General features: G+C 47.5%; 1 protein-coding gene and 1 long non-coding RNA gene across 5 annotated transcripts in view; one reads left to right on the top strand and one right to left on the bottom strand.

Annotated features, from left to right (window-relative positions):
- hyi (hydroxypyruvate isomerase (putative)) overlaps positions 1–10,746 on the top strand; it is a 32,470-nt gene extending 21,724 nt beyond the window's left edge. For 3 of the 4 annotated variants that reach the window (XM_033028837.1, XM_033028838.1, XM_033028839.1), the window contains exons 6-9: positions 2,855–2,904; positions 5,623–5,692; positions 9,057–9,191; positions 9,936–10,746. In XM_033028837.1, coding sequence (XP_032884728.1) covers positions 2,855–2,904; positions 5,623–5,692; positions 9,057–9,191; positions 9,936–9,988 — 308 coding nt within the window. In that variant the 3' untranslated portion in view covers positions 9,989–10,746. The remainder of the gene's footprint in view (positions 1–2,854; positions 2,905–5,622; positions 5,693–9,056; positions 9,192–9,935) is intronic. The other variant, XM_033028840.1, reaches the window with a different exon arrangement.
- Positions 5,839–11,184, bottom strand: LOC116977936. Its single transcript, XR_004413333.1, has 3 exons — positions 11,174–11,184; positions 6,771–6,773; positions 5,839–5,931 (listed from the first exon to the last, which is right to left on the bottom strand). It is a non-coding gene; the product is annotated as an uncharacterized LOC116977936 (long non-coding RNA).
- Positions 11,185–14,302: the final 3,118 nt, after the last annotated feature.

A 14,302-nucleotide genomic window follows, 5' to 3' on the forward strand; every position in this document is an offset into this window, starting at 1 on the left:
TAAAAAGATTCTGTCTGCATGCTTTTCATGTCCACTTGGCTATATTTAAGATGGGAACTGCCCGTGTAAATTTGACTTCCTGTAATTGCACTAACCCTGCAGTGATGACATGGTAGATCATCAGTTCCACGTCTCTCCGCTCCCTGGCTTCTCCCCAGGTAAAACCTTTGCAATCACTCCCAATTGCAAAACTGCGCTGCTTTTTCCCCACTGAAGCATTTGTTTGAGGATGTGTCTTGGGCAGTAACCCAGGCTTGGGACTGAGATGCATCTGCTATATTTCTGAGGGGCTCAGTTTTAGTTTTAGTTCACAGACACAGCGAGGAAACGCCCGAGTCGGCGACGGCCAGCGATCATCCGCATCCTACACGCTGGGGACAATTTACTGAAGCCAATTAGCCTGCACTTCGTTGGAATGTGGGAGGAAACCTGAGCACTGGGGGAAGCACTAGTTTGTTGATTGAAGCATATGAGAGAACAGGTGTCTGAAAATGTTTTCACTTGTAGAAAATATAGAATAACAGGGCGTTATTTGCCGGTTTAAGATGAGGTGGCACAGTGGCCCAGCGGCAGAGTTGATGCCTTAATGCCCCTGTCCCACTTAGGAAACCTGAACGGAAACCTCTGGAGACTTTGCGCCCCACCCAAGATTTCCGTGCGGTTCCCGGAGGTTGCAGGTGGTTGCCGGAGGTTGCAGGTAGTGGAAGCAGGTAGGGAGACTGACAAAAACCTCTGGGTGGGGCGCAAAGTCTCCAGAGGTTTCCGTTCAGGTTTCCTAAGTGGGACAGGGGCATTAGGCAGCTACTCTACCTCCGCACCACCGTGCTGCCCAGAGTCGTACAGCATTTTTCAGGAATGATTTAAAATAAGGTACAGGCATGGGACAAGAAGGGTGGATGTTGGGAGGGGAACTTTCACAAGCTTCATGAAGAAGTTTCAGTTTAGTTTAGTTTATTGTCACGTATACAGTGAAAACCTGGATAGTAGCGTCCTATCCAGTCAGCAGAAAGACAATACATGACTACAATCAAGCCATTTACAGTGTATAGTAACCTCTGGGAACCGCACGGAAACATTGGGTGGGGCGTAAAGTCTCCAGAGGTTTCCATTCAGGTTTCCTAAGTGGGACAGGGGCATTACAGCGCCAGATTCAATCTGCTGTCTGTACGTAGTTTGTACGTACTCCCTGTAACTGCGTGGGTTTTCTCCGGGTGCTCCAGTTTCCTCCCACACTCCAAAGACGTGCAGGTTTGTAGGCTAATTGGCTTCTGTAAATTGTCCATTAATATATAGGATAGAACTAGTGTGTGGGTGGTCACTGGGTGGCGCGGACTTGGTGGGCCGAACGGCCTGTTTCCATGTTGTATCTTTTCACTAAACTAAACAGCAGCGCACTAGTTAAAAACGAGAAGATTGCCCACTTAAAATGGATGTAGAATTTTTCTCTGTGCGAGCCATTGGAACTCTCTCCCTCAAACGGTAGTAGAAGTAGTCTTGTTTCCACGATAGTTGTGGAAACAAGACTGTGGAAACACAAAGTTTAACGTAGAGGTAGATGGATAATTGAGGCAAGGGGAATGAGCAGGGTCCTGGGACTAATTGGATGGTTATATGAAATGCTGTCAGCAAAGTGATGTGAAGTGATTTCCTTTGGTGGGGTATAATTTTGCTGTTATTTTCCCATAAAATACCTGTCTTGGCGATGAAATTAATTGCTAAGTTTTCTCTGCAGTTTTCAATCAATCACTCGATGTAAATACCAGCCCCCTTGCCTCTGCACTGAGTTCACATAAACTACCAACTCTGACACTCCAAGAGCTGTAGCCTTCGGCCGAGTCCCAATGGAACGAAACCACCAGCCTGTAAAGTTCGTACACTTGGATAATTAGTTGCAGCAATGGGGCTTGCAATCACAATGGAGCTTTGCGGCTCAGTTTAGTTTAGTTTATTTAATTTAAAGACGCAATGCGGAAACAGGCCCTTCAGCCCATCGAGTCCTCGCCGACCAGCGATCCTTGCACACTAACACTATCCTACACACATCAGGGGGAATTTAGTTTAGTTTAGGGATAAAGCATGGAAACAGGCCCTTCGGCCTACCGAGTCCGCGACCACCAGCGATCCTTGCACACTAACACTATCCTACACACCTGGGACAATTTAGTTTAGTTGAGTTTAGTTTAGAGATACAGCGTGGAAACAGGCCCTTCGACGCTGCACAGACCAGCGATCCCCACACGTTAACACTATCCTACACACACTGGGGACAATTTACATTTATACCAATCCAATTAACCTACAGCTTTTTCTTACAGCTTAAAAAGCTTTTTCCTTTCTTCTCCCCGCCACCCCCCATCAGTCTGAAGAAGGGTTTCGGCCCGAAACGTTGCCTATTACCTTCACTCCATAGATGCTGCCGCACCCACTGAGTTTCTCCAACATTTTTGTGTACCTTCAATTAACCTCCAAACCTGTTTGTCTTTGGAGTGTGGGAGGAAACCAAATATATTGGAGCAAACCCATGCAGTCACGGGGAGAACGTACAAACTCCGTGCAGGCAGCACCCATAGTCAGGATCGAACCCAGGTCCCTGGCGCCGTAAGGCAGCAACTCTGCCGCTGCACCACCTTGCAGCCCACTATCCCAGACGCACGAGGGACAATTTACATTTACACCAAAGCCAATTAACCCACAAACCTGTACATCTTTGGAGTGTGGGTGGAAACCGGAGCTCCCGGAGAAAACCCACGCGGGTCAGTGGGAGAACGTGCAAACTCCGTACAGTTTGCTGGTGGTAGCTGCCGTCCTTGTCCATCAATAGGAAGATTGAAAGAGGATGTGCTGTTTGTTGCAGCTGTGAAGATCTTGCAGCAGGTGGACCGGCCCAACCTGAAGCTGCAGCTGGTGAGTGACACTGGACACTGACGACGGTCCCCGTCCTTCCCAAACAACCAGAGATTGAGGACGGAGAAGCTAGGGGTTTAGCGGGATTAATCCGGTGGGTTACAGGAGCAGCAATGGGAACTCCAATGAATCAATATTGAAATCTCAGTTGACGAGGGATAGCAGCCAGAATATTGATAAGTTTGTGTTCATAGGTTCTAGGATCAGAATTTGGCCATTCAGCCCATCAAGCCTACTCCACCATTCAATCATGGCTGATCTATCTTTCCCTCTCAGTCCCATTCTCCTGCCTGCTGCCCGTAACCCCTGACACCCGTACTAATCAAGTATCTGCCAGACTCTGCCTTGAAAATATCCATTGACTTGGCCTCCACAGCATTCTGTGGCAATGAATTCCAGAGATTCACCGCCCTCTGATTAAAGAAATTCCTCCTCATCTCCTTGCGAAAGGTGCGTCCTTATATTCTGAGGCTTCGGCCTCGATTGATGTTGCTCTCATGGCCATTATAGGTTTATAAAGTGACAGAATTATTGCTGGGGCAATCCAGCGCAGAGAAATCTCTACTAATTTGAAGTTCCCCAAGTCGGGATCCTGAACCTGCGGTGAGGACGTGGGTCCACATCAAGTAAAGGCATCGTCCCAGCTGGCAAAGCCCGACCGCAGGAACAAGCACAGCCGCGCGGAGCACGGTTAATTTCCTTATTTAATATTAATATAGCTTTAGGTATTGTAAATGATTAATAAGTGTGGGTGAAGTAATCACAAATGAAACTCATCGGCAAGGAAGCGCTGCCGATTCTGCCGGCGTGTGATGGTTTGCCGTGATTTTCTTCTGATCACTGCAGTCGCACTTTATGAATAAAAGCATTCTTTAATGCTATTAGGTGCTGAATTACTTTGGGCAATACGTAGGAGCTAAAATAACAGACAGGGAAATGTCATGCGGCTGTATTAACCGTTTATTATTAACTATTTTGCAGCAGTTATTTCTGCAATAACAGGACAACAGGGGCAAGTGTAGGAGCTGCCGCTGTTTGCAATCTACATCATTGTCTGGGATTAAGGGACCGAGTGTTTCTGTAGCCTGATGCAAGAGTAGGTTGCTTAGCAGTCTGTGAGGAAGCCAAGAAAGGCCTGCAGAGGAATCTAGGTATGATGAGCAAGAAAATGACAGGTCGAACACGACTGAGGATAATATGAGGTTCTCCACATTGACAGGAAGAATTAAAAAAAACAGATCATTCTTTTAAAGGAGAACACAAGATGCAGTGTGATAAGGGACCTAGCGTTTCAGTGCATGAAAGGCAAAGGCTTGGCACTCAGGTATAGCAAGTAATTGGAAAAGCGAATGTAATGTTAGCTGTTTCTGCAAAGGGTATTGATTCTAAAAGTACGAAGGCTTTACAGAGGCCTGTTGAGACCACACTTGTTCCTCATGTTAAAGGAAAGGATATTCCTGCACCCAAGGCAGTGTAGAGAAGGTTTACTCAGTTGGTTTCTGGAACAAAAGGTTTGATGCATGTGGAGACTTTGAACAGTTTGGGCATATACTCAGTGCAGAATAAAACATAGTCTTATTGAAAGGTGGAAGGATTGTGAGGCGGATCGATGGGGCGGATGCTGTGAGGATGTTTTCCGGAGTGCGGAGATCTTGGAAGGCAGAGATAAAAAGGAATTTATTTTCCCTGAAGATCATGATCATGACTCTGTGGATTTCCTACCACTCGGAGCTGTGGAGGAAGAGGCAGTGAACATATTCAAGGGTATGTGAAGAGAGCCTGGAAACGGCCTTGAGGCCAAGATTGGATTTATTTACAGTTTTCATGTTGAATGGTGGAGCTGACCTGAGGAGCTGAGGTCTTCCTCGTGTCCTTATGATCTTATATTTGCAAGGGTTCATTACCACAAGTTGGCTTTGTGCGAAGCATGCATCTTATCTGCATGACATATTTTAGAGACACAGCATGGGGAACAGGCCCTTCGACCCACCGAGTCCATGCTGACAATCAATCACCCGTTCACACGAGTTCAATGTTATCCCACTTTTTGCATCCTGCACCCAAGGGACAATTTACAGAGGCCAAATAACCTACAAACCTGCACGGCTTTGGGCAGGGGGAACGTACAAACTCCGCACAGACAGCACCCGTACTCGGGATCAAACCCGGGTCTCTGGGGCTGTGAGGAAGCAACTCTACCACTAAAACCACTTTGCTGCCTCTGTCTGCAATGTTCCAAAGGAATCAGTGGCACGAATTCTTTGAAAGTCACAGCTCACAACATATACTCTCGGTTCATACTCTTATCTCGTTAATATCCGCAGTCTCTGAATGAAAACACTGCCTCATTCTTGCCCAAAATTGAGAATCACCATCCTGTAATGGAATCAGGGGAATGGTAAAAATGCTTACTACTAAATGGGATAGTAGAGAGGAGATTCCATTGATGCATTTAGGGCAAGTAGATAAGCGTGAGAGACAGGAAAACTGGGATGAATGGGTTACTAAATTCAACAAAGATGGGAGGAAGGTAAGGGAAACTCCACCTGGTGACCCAGCGATTGATCTCAGGATACCGTCCGCATTCTTGTGCTGTGAATTGTTTTCTGGTGAGTGACTACTTTTCTACACATATAATTGCGCTTGTGTTTGATGCCTAATGTGGTGACAATACGCGGTGGGTTGTGCCTTTGTGATAACTGCTGTGTTTGGATACAGGACCTGTTTCACTGGCAGATTATGGATGGGAATCTCACTCAGAACATCACCAACTACTTCCCTCTCATAGGCAAGTACTATCTTTCAGTGCACATAGAACACGGAACAGTACACCACAATGCTAAACTGATCTAATCTTCCTGTACATGATCCATATCCCTCTATTCCTTGTACTTCTAATGTATCTGTCTAAAAGCCTTTTAAACACCACTATTGTATCTGCCTCCACCCCCCACCCCTGGCAATGTGTTCCAGGTCCCCACCACTCTCTGTGTAGAAAACATGCCACACACATCTCAATTAAACTTTCTCCCGATCACCTTATAGCTCTGCCCTCTAATGTTGGGACATTTTTATGCTGCGAAAAAGGTTCTGACTGTCTACCCTATCTGCGCCTCATCATTTTATATCCTTCTATCAAGACTCCCTTCAACCTCCGACATTCCAGACAAAACTGCCCAAGTCTATCCAACCTCTCCCTGTAGCTGAAACCCTTGAATCCAGGCCTTGGGTGTGTTTTATAAGAAGTTGCCCAATGAATTCCCCATGTACCAGAGTGAAGCTTTATTGAAACCATTACATAGCAATAGCTACTCACGCCCTATAGATGTGGAACATTATATGTGAGCATTATAGATGTGGGACATAATGCATAATCATATTTATACATTGCACATTATGCTTTGTGCAATGCATAAATATGAACCTGCAACATTTTTATGATTTGAGCTCTCTAGAGTATGAATGTTAGTTGTTATCCCCTTTGCAGTGATGCAGAAGTAATCGTCAAATAAATTAAATATCTAGCTGACTGAAAAGGAAAACGTGAATTACATTTAAAGATTGCCTTTCTCATTGCCTTTGTTCCCTTTACATTTAATAATTCAAATTCATGATCAGCATCTGAGATTCTACCTTTCATAAACTGGAGGTCATACAAAATTCTACCATTTGAAAGGAACTTCTACAAAATCCATCTTGCGTTGATCAATTGATCTCGGTGGGATCTTTACTAGTCCTGCAGTTCTGTCCAATTTGCTCATCCCTGGTTTTACATGTATTGGCGTTTCTGGCTATAACATCAACGGGTCTGCAAGTCTCTCCTTGGTCTTTGAGATGAGGCTCTTTGGGCGGGACTGCGGAAAAACTCCCTTGAAAATCATAGTTAGTCATAGAGTTATACAGTGTGAAAACAGGCCCTTTGGCCCAACTTGCCCACACCGGCCAACATGTCCCAGCTACACTGGTCCCACCTGCCTGCGTCCGATATCCCTCCAAACCTGTCCTATCCATGTACCTGTCTAACTGTTTCTTAAACATTGGGATAATCCCAGCCTCAACTACAATACAATAAAATACCTTTTATTTGTCATTTGAACCTCACATGAGGTTCAAACGAAATTTGGTTTCTGCAGCCATACAAGAAAAGAACCAAGACACACACCAACACAATTCACACAAACATCCATCACAGTGAGTCTCCTCCTCACTGTGATGGAAGGCAAAGTCTTATCTCTCCCCTGCTCTCCATTCCTCTCCCGAAGTCGAGGTCAAAGGCCCCGGCGGGCGCTAGCAAGTCCGCGGCCACTCAAAGCCACGCCGGGCGATGTAAGGCCCTGCCCCGGGTCTTGATGTTGGAGCCCCCGGCGGGCGCTAGCAAGTCCGCGGCAATTTAAAGCCATGCCGGGCATTGTAAGGCCCCGCTCCAGGTCACTCTGAACCCCGCAATTCGAGCGGGAGAGGTCGCCGTTGCCGGTGCCCAGCAGGGACCCGCGGGCTCCCGGTGTCACCATCCACCGGAGTCGGGTCGCAGCAGCGCGCCACCGCAGCTCTCCACGCTCCGAAGCTGGCTAGCTCCACGATGGTAAGTCCGCAGATCCACAGCTCTGCGGCTCCACAGCTCCACAGCTCCACAGGCTCCGTGACTTGAGCCTCCAGGTCTTTCCGGTTGGAGGCCGCTAGGCCCCAACGGCAACGGAGACCCGACAGGTAAAAGGTCGGGTCTCCATGCAGGGAAGAGATTTAAAAGTTTCCCCCACCCACCCCACACCCCACACATACACATTTAAAAACCCGCTACAAACTAAACCCTCAACGGGACAAAATGTGTCCATCATGTGTTACGTTCCTGCAGAAATGGGCAGATGTGGTTGGTTTAACATCTCATTCCAAGGAAAGCAAGTTTCAAGAAACACAAACTAAGTTTTCATTCAGTGCAGTTCTCGACTGTGACCCTATATTATGCATTGGGGGCCTGGAACTTGCTATCAGCTAACATTGGCTAATCGAGAAATGTTCTAATGTGCCATTGGGAATCCAAATTTCGAAAGTAACAAACTTCTTTATTCTGCAAAATAATGGAATAAGTTGCGGTACAGAATGTGACTGAGGTCCTCATTGACACACAGGGGATCCTGAAGTGGATTGTAATCTGTAGAAACGAAGAACTGCAGATGATGTTTTACACCAAAAATAGGCACAAACTGCTAGAGTAACTCAACGGGCCAGGCAGCATCTCTGGATAAAAAGCTTGTGTGTGTTTTGAGTCAGGACCCTTCTTCAGATTCCCGTGTGAAGAAAGGTCCTAATCCAAAAAGTCACCCAGCCTTTTCTCCAGAGATGCTGCCTGGCCCATTGAGTTACTCCAGCACTTTGTGTCTATCCGTGTGCGGAAGTGGCGTTGAAGGATGAGAAGCCGAAGCAAAGAAGTGGAAGCCAAATAACCAAACAGAAACTAAGCCGAAACGCCAACTAACCGAAAGCGTACAAAGCCGAAACGCCAACTAACCGAAAGCGTACAAAGCCGAAACGCCAACTAACCGAAAGGGTGGGACGCCTAAAAGCAAACTCACCGAAAGGGCGGGACACCTAAAAGCCAACTAACCGAAAGGCTGCGTCGCCTAAAAGCAAACTCACCGAAAGGCCGCTCTGCCGAAACGCCAACTAACCGAAAGGCTGCGTCGCCTACAAGCCAACTAACCGAATGGCCGCTCATCCGAAAAGTCAAATAATGGACATGACGTCGCCGGGTGGACGGGACTTGTCAGCGATTAGTCCAGACCCCCGCGTCCATCACATCACTGGCCGATGGAGACGGGAGGGTGGGGGTCATTTTCCAACACAAGCCATAGGTGACTGAGCACTCTGAACCCAAGCACCAAGTTGTAAGTGGCCGAAGGAACGCATCCCTCGGGACAGCCCCCACGGCCACGGCCACTCTCCGCCTCGCCTCCCCTGTCCTGGCCACTAAATATCTATTCAATTAGTGTAATCAATATGCCAAACATTCCTGCCGTTCTTTAAAACGATGCATCGCACTTTGCATGCCATCACACACTCAGTAACATGCGCGTAGATCTCCAATAGACAATTTTATGTGCTTTCAGTTGAGATTCCCGAAGAATAAAGTACTCGTCTAATGTGTTTTGCCTCAGGACACGTCCAAGTCGCACAGGTCCCCAACCGGAATGAACCAGACAGTCCTGGAGAGATCAACTACAGCTACATATTCAAACTGCTGGAAACTTTAGGATATCAAGGGTATATCGGCTGCGAATATACTCCCAAAGGTAAGATTACCTGGGAAATTATTGATTTTAGCTGACTTTATTTAGACATCAAACATAGAATATGTTAGTAAGTAGAAACAAGGAACTGCAGATGCTGGTTTACACAAAGTGCTGGAGAAACTCTTCATGTCAGGAAACATCACTAGAGAACATGGATATGTGACGTTTCCGTTCGGGACCCTTCTTCAAACAGGAATACGTTAGTAATCTTCCTCTGTTACAGCACCAAAGATGGACACAAAATGCTGGAGTAACTCAGCGGGACAGGCTGACGTTTTGCATTGAGACCTCTCTTCAGACTTATTCCTTCCCGCTAGAGATGCTGCCCGTCCCACTGAGTTATTCCAGCATTTTGTGTCTATCTTCGGAATAAACCAGCATCTGCAGTTTCTTCCCACACATCTTGCCCATTAACCCTAGGGTTGATTATTGAAAGAGAAATACAAATATGTTTTCATCATAGATCAGGAATTTCTTTCTCTTATAGAATTCATCCCATTCTTTTTATAAAGTTCAAAAAAATGTTCCTCCACCAGCCTTTCCCACAGTTCACTCCAGATCATTGCAACTCACAAGATTGAAACAAAAATCGTCAATAACCGTCGCCTCTGTTTAATTATTTTTGCCAATGAATTCTCAGAGCATCAGGTTTGTACATCAGAACAATAAAGACAAAACGCGAGGTTTTGCAGATACATTTTTAGAAAACCTGGACTTAATCTCTATTATCTTTACTTAAAACAGGCAACACAATAGATGGTCTTGGCTGGCTGAGGACCCAATGGACAGAACATTGACTGGTCCTGCTGAATGTTGCCAATGAGGGTGAAGAATAGATGGCTAAGCAACCAGCAAATAACCGTCTAATTTCTGCACAATCAGTTTCTAATTCAGTCCGACAATGCAGCTAGCTGACAAGAACAAATTTCTTTGAGCAAATGTTCGTCAAATAATCCAGAGAACTGGAAAATGAGCTGGAAAATACCAAATTGCAGCTTGGCTCACCAGCCTTGGGTGGTGTGGGACCCGCCTCACCTGGTAAAGCTCCACAAGAAGATGTCGTGATCCCGACAGATAATCGAATGAAACTCGGCGATGTTCATTTGATTCGGTGACGCTCGTCGGTTATCATTGTATCCATTCCTGAAAAGATAGTGCAGAACAAGTCCATCGCTCTGTTAGTCATCGTAACTGGATGATTCGAAATATGTAATCAGCTTTTCCATAAAAAAAAAGAATTAATCTTCTCAGCTTCAGCAGCTTTTTCTGATTGTTTTCTGACGCTGTAATGAACACGGAATCTTCTAATTCATCATAAAGTAAAACAAATGTTTTGGTTTTATTTCCAATTTCCAGCAGTTGTAGATTTTGGTTTTAAAATCTAATCCCTCATTTTAACTAAGTAGAGTTAATTATTAAACCCATATGATGTATCATCGACTCGCATTCAAATAATCTGCTTTATTCTGCATGAATGGTAGCTCAACAGTTTAAACGCCTTGGATCGAGTCCCTACCCCAGTTTAATAAAAATCAAATTTCAGTTCTGCAGTTCATTTTGTAGTTCCCGGTATTATTTTTGTTGTTGTTCCCACAGTGGCACAGCTGGTTGAGCTGCTGCCTCACAGCGTCAGAGACACAGGTTCAATCCTGACCTTGGGCGCTGTCTGTGTGGAGTTTTCACGTCCTCCCTGTGACCGCGTGGGTTACCTCCAGGTGCTCCGGTTTACACCCACATCCCAAAGATGTGTGGGTTTGTTGGTTAATTGGCCTCTGTAAATTGCCCCTAGTATGTAGGGGGTGGATGTGAGAGTGGGCTAACATGGAACTAGTGTGAACAGGTGACCAATGGTCAGCGTGGGACCAAGGGTCTGTTTCAATGTTGCATCTCAAAACTCTAAACTAAACATTCAAGTTGTTTTCCTTCACCTTAATTAGAAGGCCAAAAGAAAATGTCTCCTGGATAGCTCATTGCATCTCCACCCTTCCTAGTTCCAGTTATTCTTTAGAGATACAGTGCGGAAACAGGCCCTTCGGCCCACCAAGTCCACGCCGACCAGCGATCACCCTGCACACTAACCCTACCCTACATTCTAGGAACAATTTACAACTTTGTCTTTGGGGTGTGGGAGGAAACCGGATTCCCGGAGAAATCCCACATGGTCATGGGAAGAACATGCAAACTCCGTACAGGCAGCACCCTTAGTCAGGATCGAACCCGTGTCTCTGGCGCTGTAAGGCAGCAACTCTACCGCTGGGCCACTGCGCTGGTAAAGTTTTTCTTTACAAGTGTCTCCCTTCCTAATGCAGATATTTGTGGTTTCATGTTGCATAAAACCCCATTAGAATCCACCTATGGTTTCTGAGCACATATGTATAATTGGTTTGGGGCTCTGAGCACTGATTATCTTCCTAAGGTTTATTACCTAGCCACTTAGCTGGAAATCATCACCAACACTGATGCACAAACATTCCTCCAGGTTACTTATGAATTATGTGAACAGCAGGGAACCAGTGTAGATCTGTATGCTGTGCTGTTGTTCACTGTCATTGGAGCAGAGACATTTCCTTTTATCACCAGCTTCACATTGCCAAGTTACTGTTCAATCCAGCTGGCACTCTAGTTATTTGTTCCTCAAGCTTCATTATGAATTAAACAGTTCAAGTTCATTATCTGTCTAATGAGAGAATATTCCCATGTTGCGAATGGCCATACTCTGTTTAAAAATAGATGCCGTGGGGTTTTGCATCTATCTATCTATCTGTCTGTCTGTCTGTCTCTCTCTATCTCTATCTATCTATCTCTAAAACTCTGATCTTGTTATCTTCCGGTTTGTGTGGTCTTTCTATTTGCGCAAAAACGGTTCGCAATAGCACTATGATTTTTCACCAGTACACTCACCGTTCTCCTGTGCTACGATTGAACCAAGTTTCATTCCGATCGGTTGAATCTCTTCTCCTGCCGTTCAGCGCAGCGTGGATTAGTCTCTTCCCCTGTCACTCACTGGGACGGTCCGCCCCTTCCTGCGCCATCGTGTCTTTACTGGAGCTGAGGATGGCCGGCGGAGGTTTCCAACCAGACACAATTTTCAGAGGGACCCGAAGCAGCCCAGCCCAGCCTCAAACAGCCCAGCGTCGGAGACCCAGCCCAGCATCGGAGACCTGACCCAGCCAAGCGTCGGAGACCCAGCCCAGCCCCAAGCAACAACCCAGCATGGGTGACCCAGCCCAGCACAGCCCAGCCCAGCCCAGCCCAGCCCAGAGTCGGAGACCCAGCCCAGAGTCGGAGATGTCGCCGATGTCGCCAAACGTAAAGCAGAGACTCTGATCCCAGCGGAGGAGAACGACCTGCGACCAGCGCCTGCTGTGAGTTCCCATCGGACTGACAATTCCAGCCACTATCCCTCTGGTCCCCCTCGCTGGCTCTTCCCCCCCCCCCCCCCCCCCCCCCGTGATACCCCCCTCTCGCCCAAGGCTCTTCCCCCGTCTTTTCCCCGAGCTCACACCCCTCTCCCCCACAACTCTCCCACCCCCACACACACGCCCCCACAACCCCCCGCCCACACACACAACCTCCGCCCTTCACACACATCCCTCCCCCCCCCTTCTCACATCCCTCCCCCACCCCTCCCGTCGACATACACACCTCCCCGCCACACCCCCCCCACCCCCACACCCCCCTCCCCCCACCCCACCATCTCTCCCCTCCCTCCTGCACCTCCCCGTCCACCCACACCCCTCCTCCACTCCCGCCCCACACCTCTGCCCGCCACACACTCCACTTCCCTCCCCTCCCACACATGAAGAGGAGGGGGAGGGGGTGCTCGGGGACGAGGGGAAATGAGCCGCGCCTGCGCAGTTAGGGGCTATGGGTGAGTGGTGGAATATTGTGTTAGGGGAACGGTTTGCATTGGGGGAACGGGTGAGTGGTGGAATATTGCGTTGGGGAATGGGTTACGTTGGGGGACCAGGCCTCCCGTGTGACTGGTACCCAATGGGTCCCACTTAGTCTAGTATTAGTTAATAACGGGACTGAGTTTAGTTTATAGTCTAGAGATACAGCACAGAAACAGGCCCTTTGGCCCACCGAGTTCACACCGACCAGCAATCCTCGCACATTAACACTACACACACCAGGGACAATTTACAATTTTACCAAAGCCAATTAGCCTACAAACCTGTACATTTTTGGAGTGTGGGAGGGCACCGGAGCTCCCGGAGAAAACCCTAGCAGCTCATGGGGAGAAGTGCAACATCTTCTGTCTGACCGAGACATGGCTGACCCCGCTGGTGCCGGATCAGGTAATCTGCCCAACTGGGTCCTTCACTGTTTTCCATGCAGACAGAATGGAAGAATCTGGGAAATCCAAGGGTGGAGGAGACTACTTCATGACCAACAATAACTGGTGTAACCCTAGGAATATTAAGACACTTTCTCGTACCTGCTCGCCAGACCTGGAGCATCTGACGATCTCATGCCGTCCATTCTACCTTCCCCGGGAGTTCGGCTCAGTGATCGTCACAGCCGTCTACATTACACCGCATGCGGACACCGACGTGGCACTATCGGCCCTACACGATGTGTTATGTCGACACCAAAACAAGAACCCTGATGCGGTTATGGTGGTGGCTGGAGATTTTAATAAGGCAAATCTCAAAAAGGTCATGCCTAACTTCTGCCAACACATCATGTGTGCCACCAGGGGGGAGAGAACATTGGACCACTGCTACACGCCATTCAGGAAAGGCTACAAGGCTGTTTCTCTCCCTCCTTTTGGAAAATCTGACCACGCTGCCATTTTCCTGCTGCCAGAGTATAAACAACGGAAAGTAGGGGAAGCTGGGAAGTGGCAGTGACGAGGGACGTAAAGCGGTGGTCTGACCATTCAGAGGCCATGCTGCAAGATGCACTGAGCGATGTTGACTGGAATGTGTTCCAAGCAAGTTCCAGAGACATCAGTGAGTTCACGGAAGCAACATTACAACAATAGCCGATAACATTGTCCCCACGTAAGGATTAGCATCTTTCCTAATCAAAAACCCTGGGTGGACAGGTCCATTCGCGTTGCCTTGAATGCTCGCACCGCTGCTTACAACGCTGGCCTTGCATCC

Source organism: Amblyraja radiata, chromosome 10, assembly GCF_010909765.2.
Source record: "Amblyraja radiata isolate CabotCenter1 chromosome 10, sAmbRad1.1.pri, whole genome shotgun sequence".
Taxonomy (NCBI): domain Eukaryota; kingdom Metazoa; phylum Chordata; class Chondrichthyes; order Rajiformes; family Rajidae; genus Amblyraja; species Amblyraja radiata.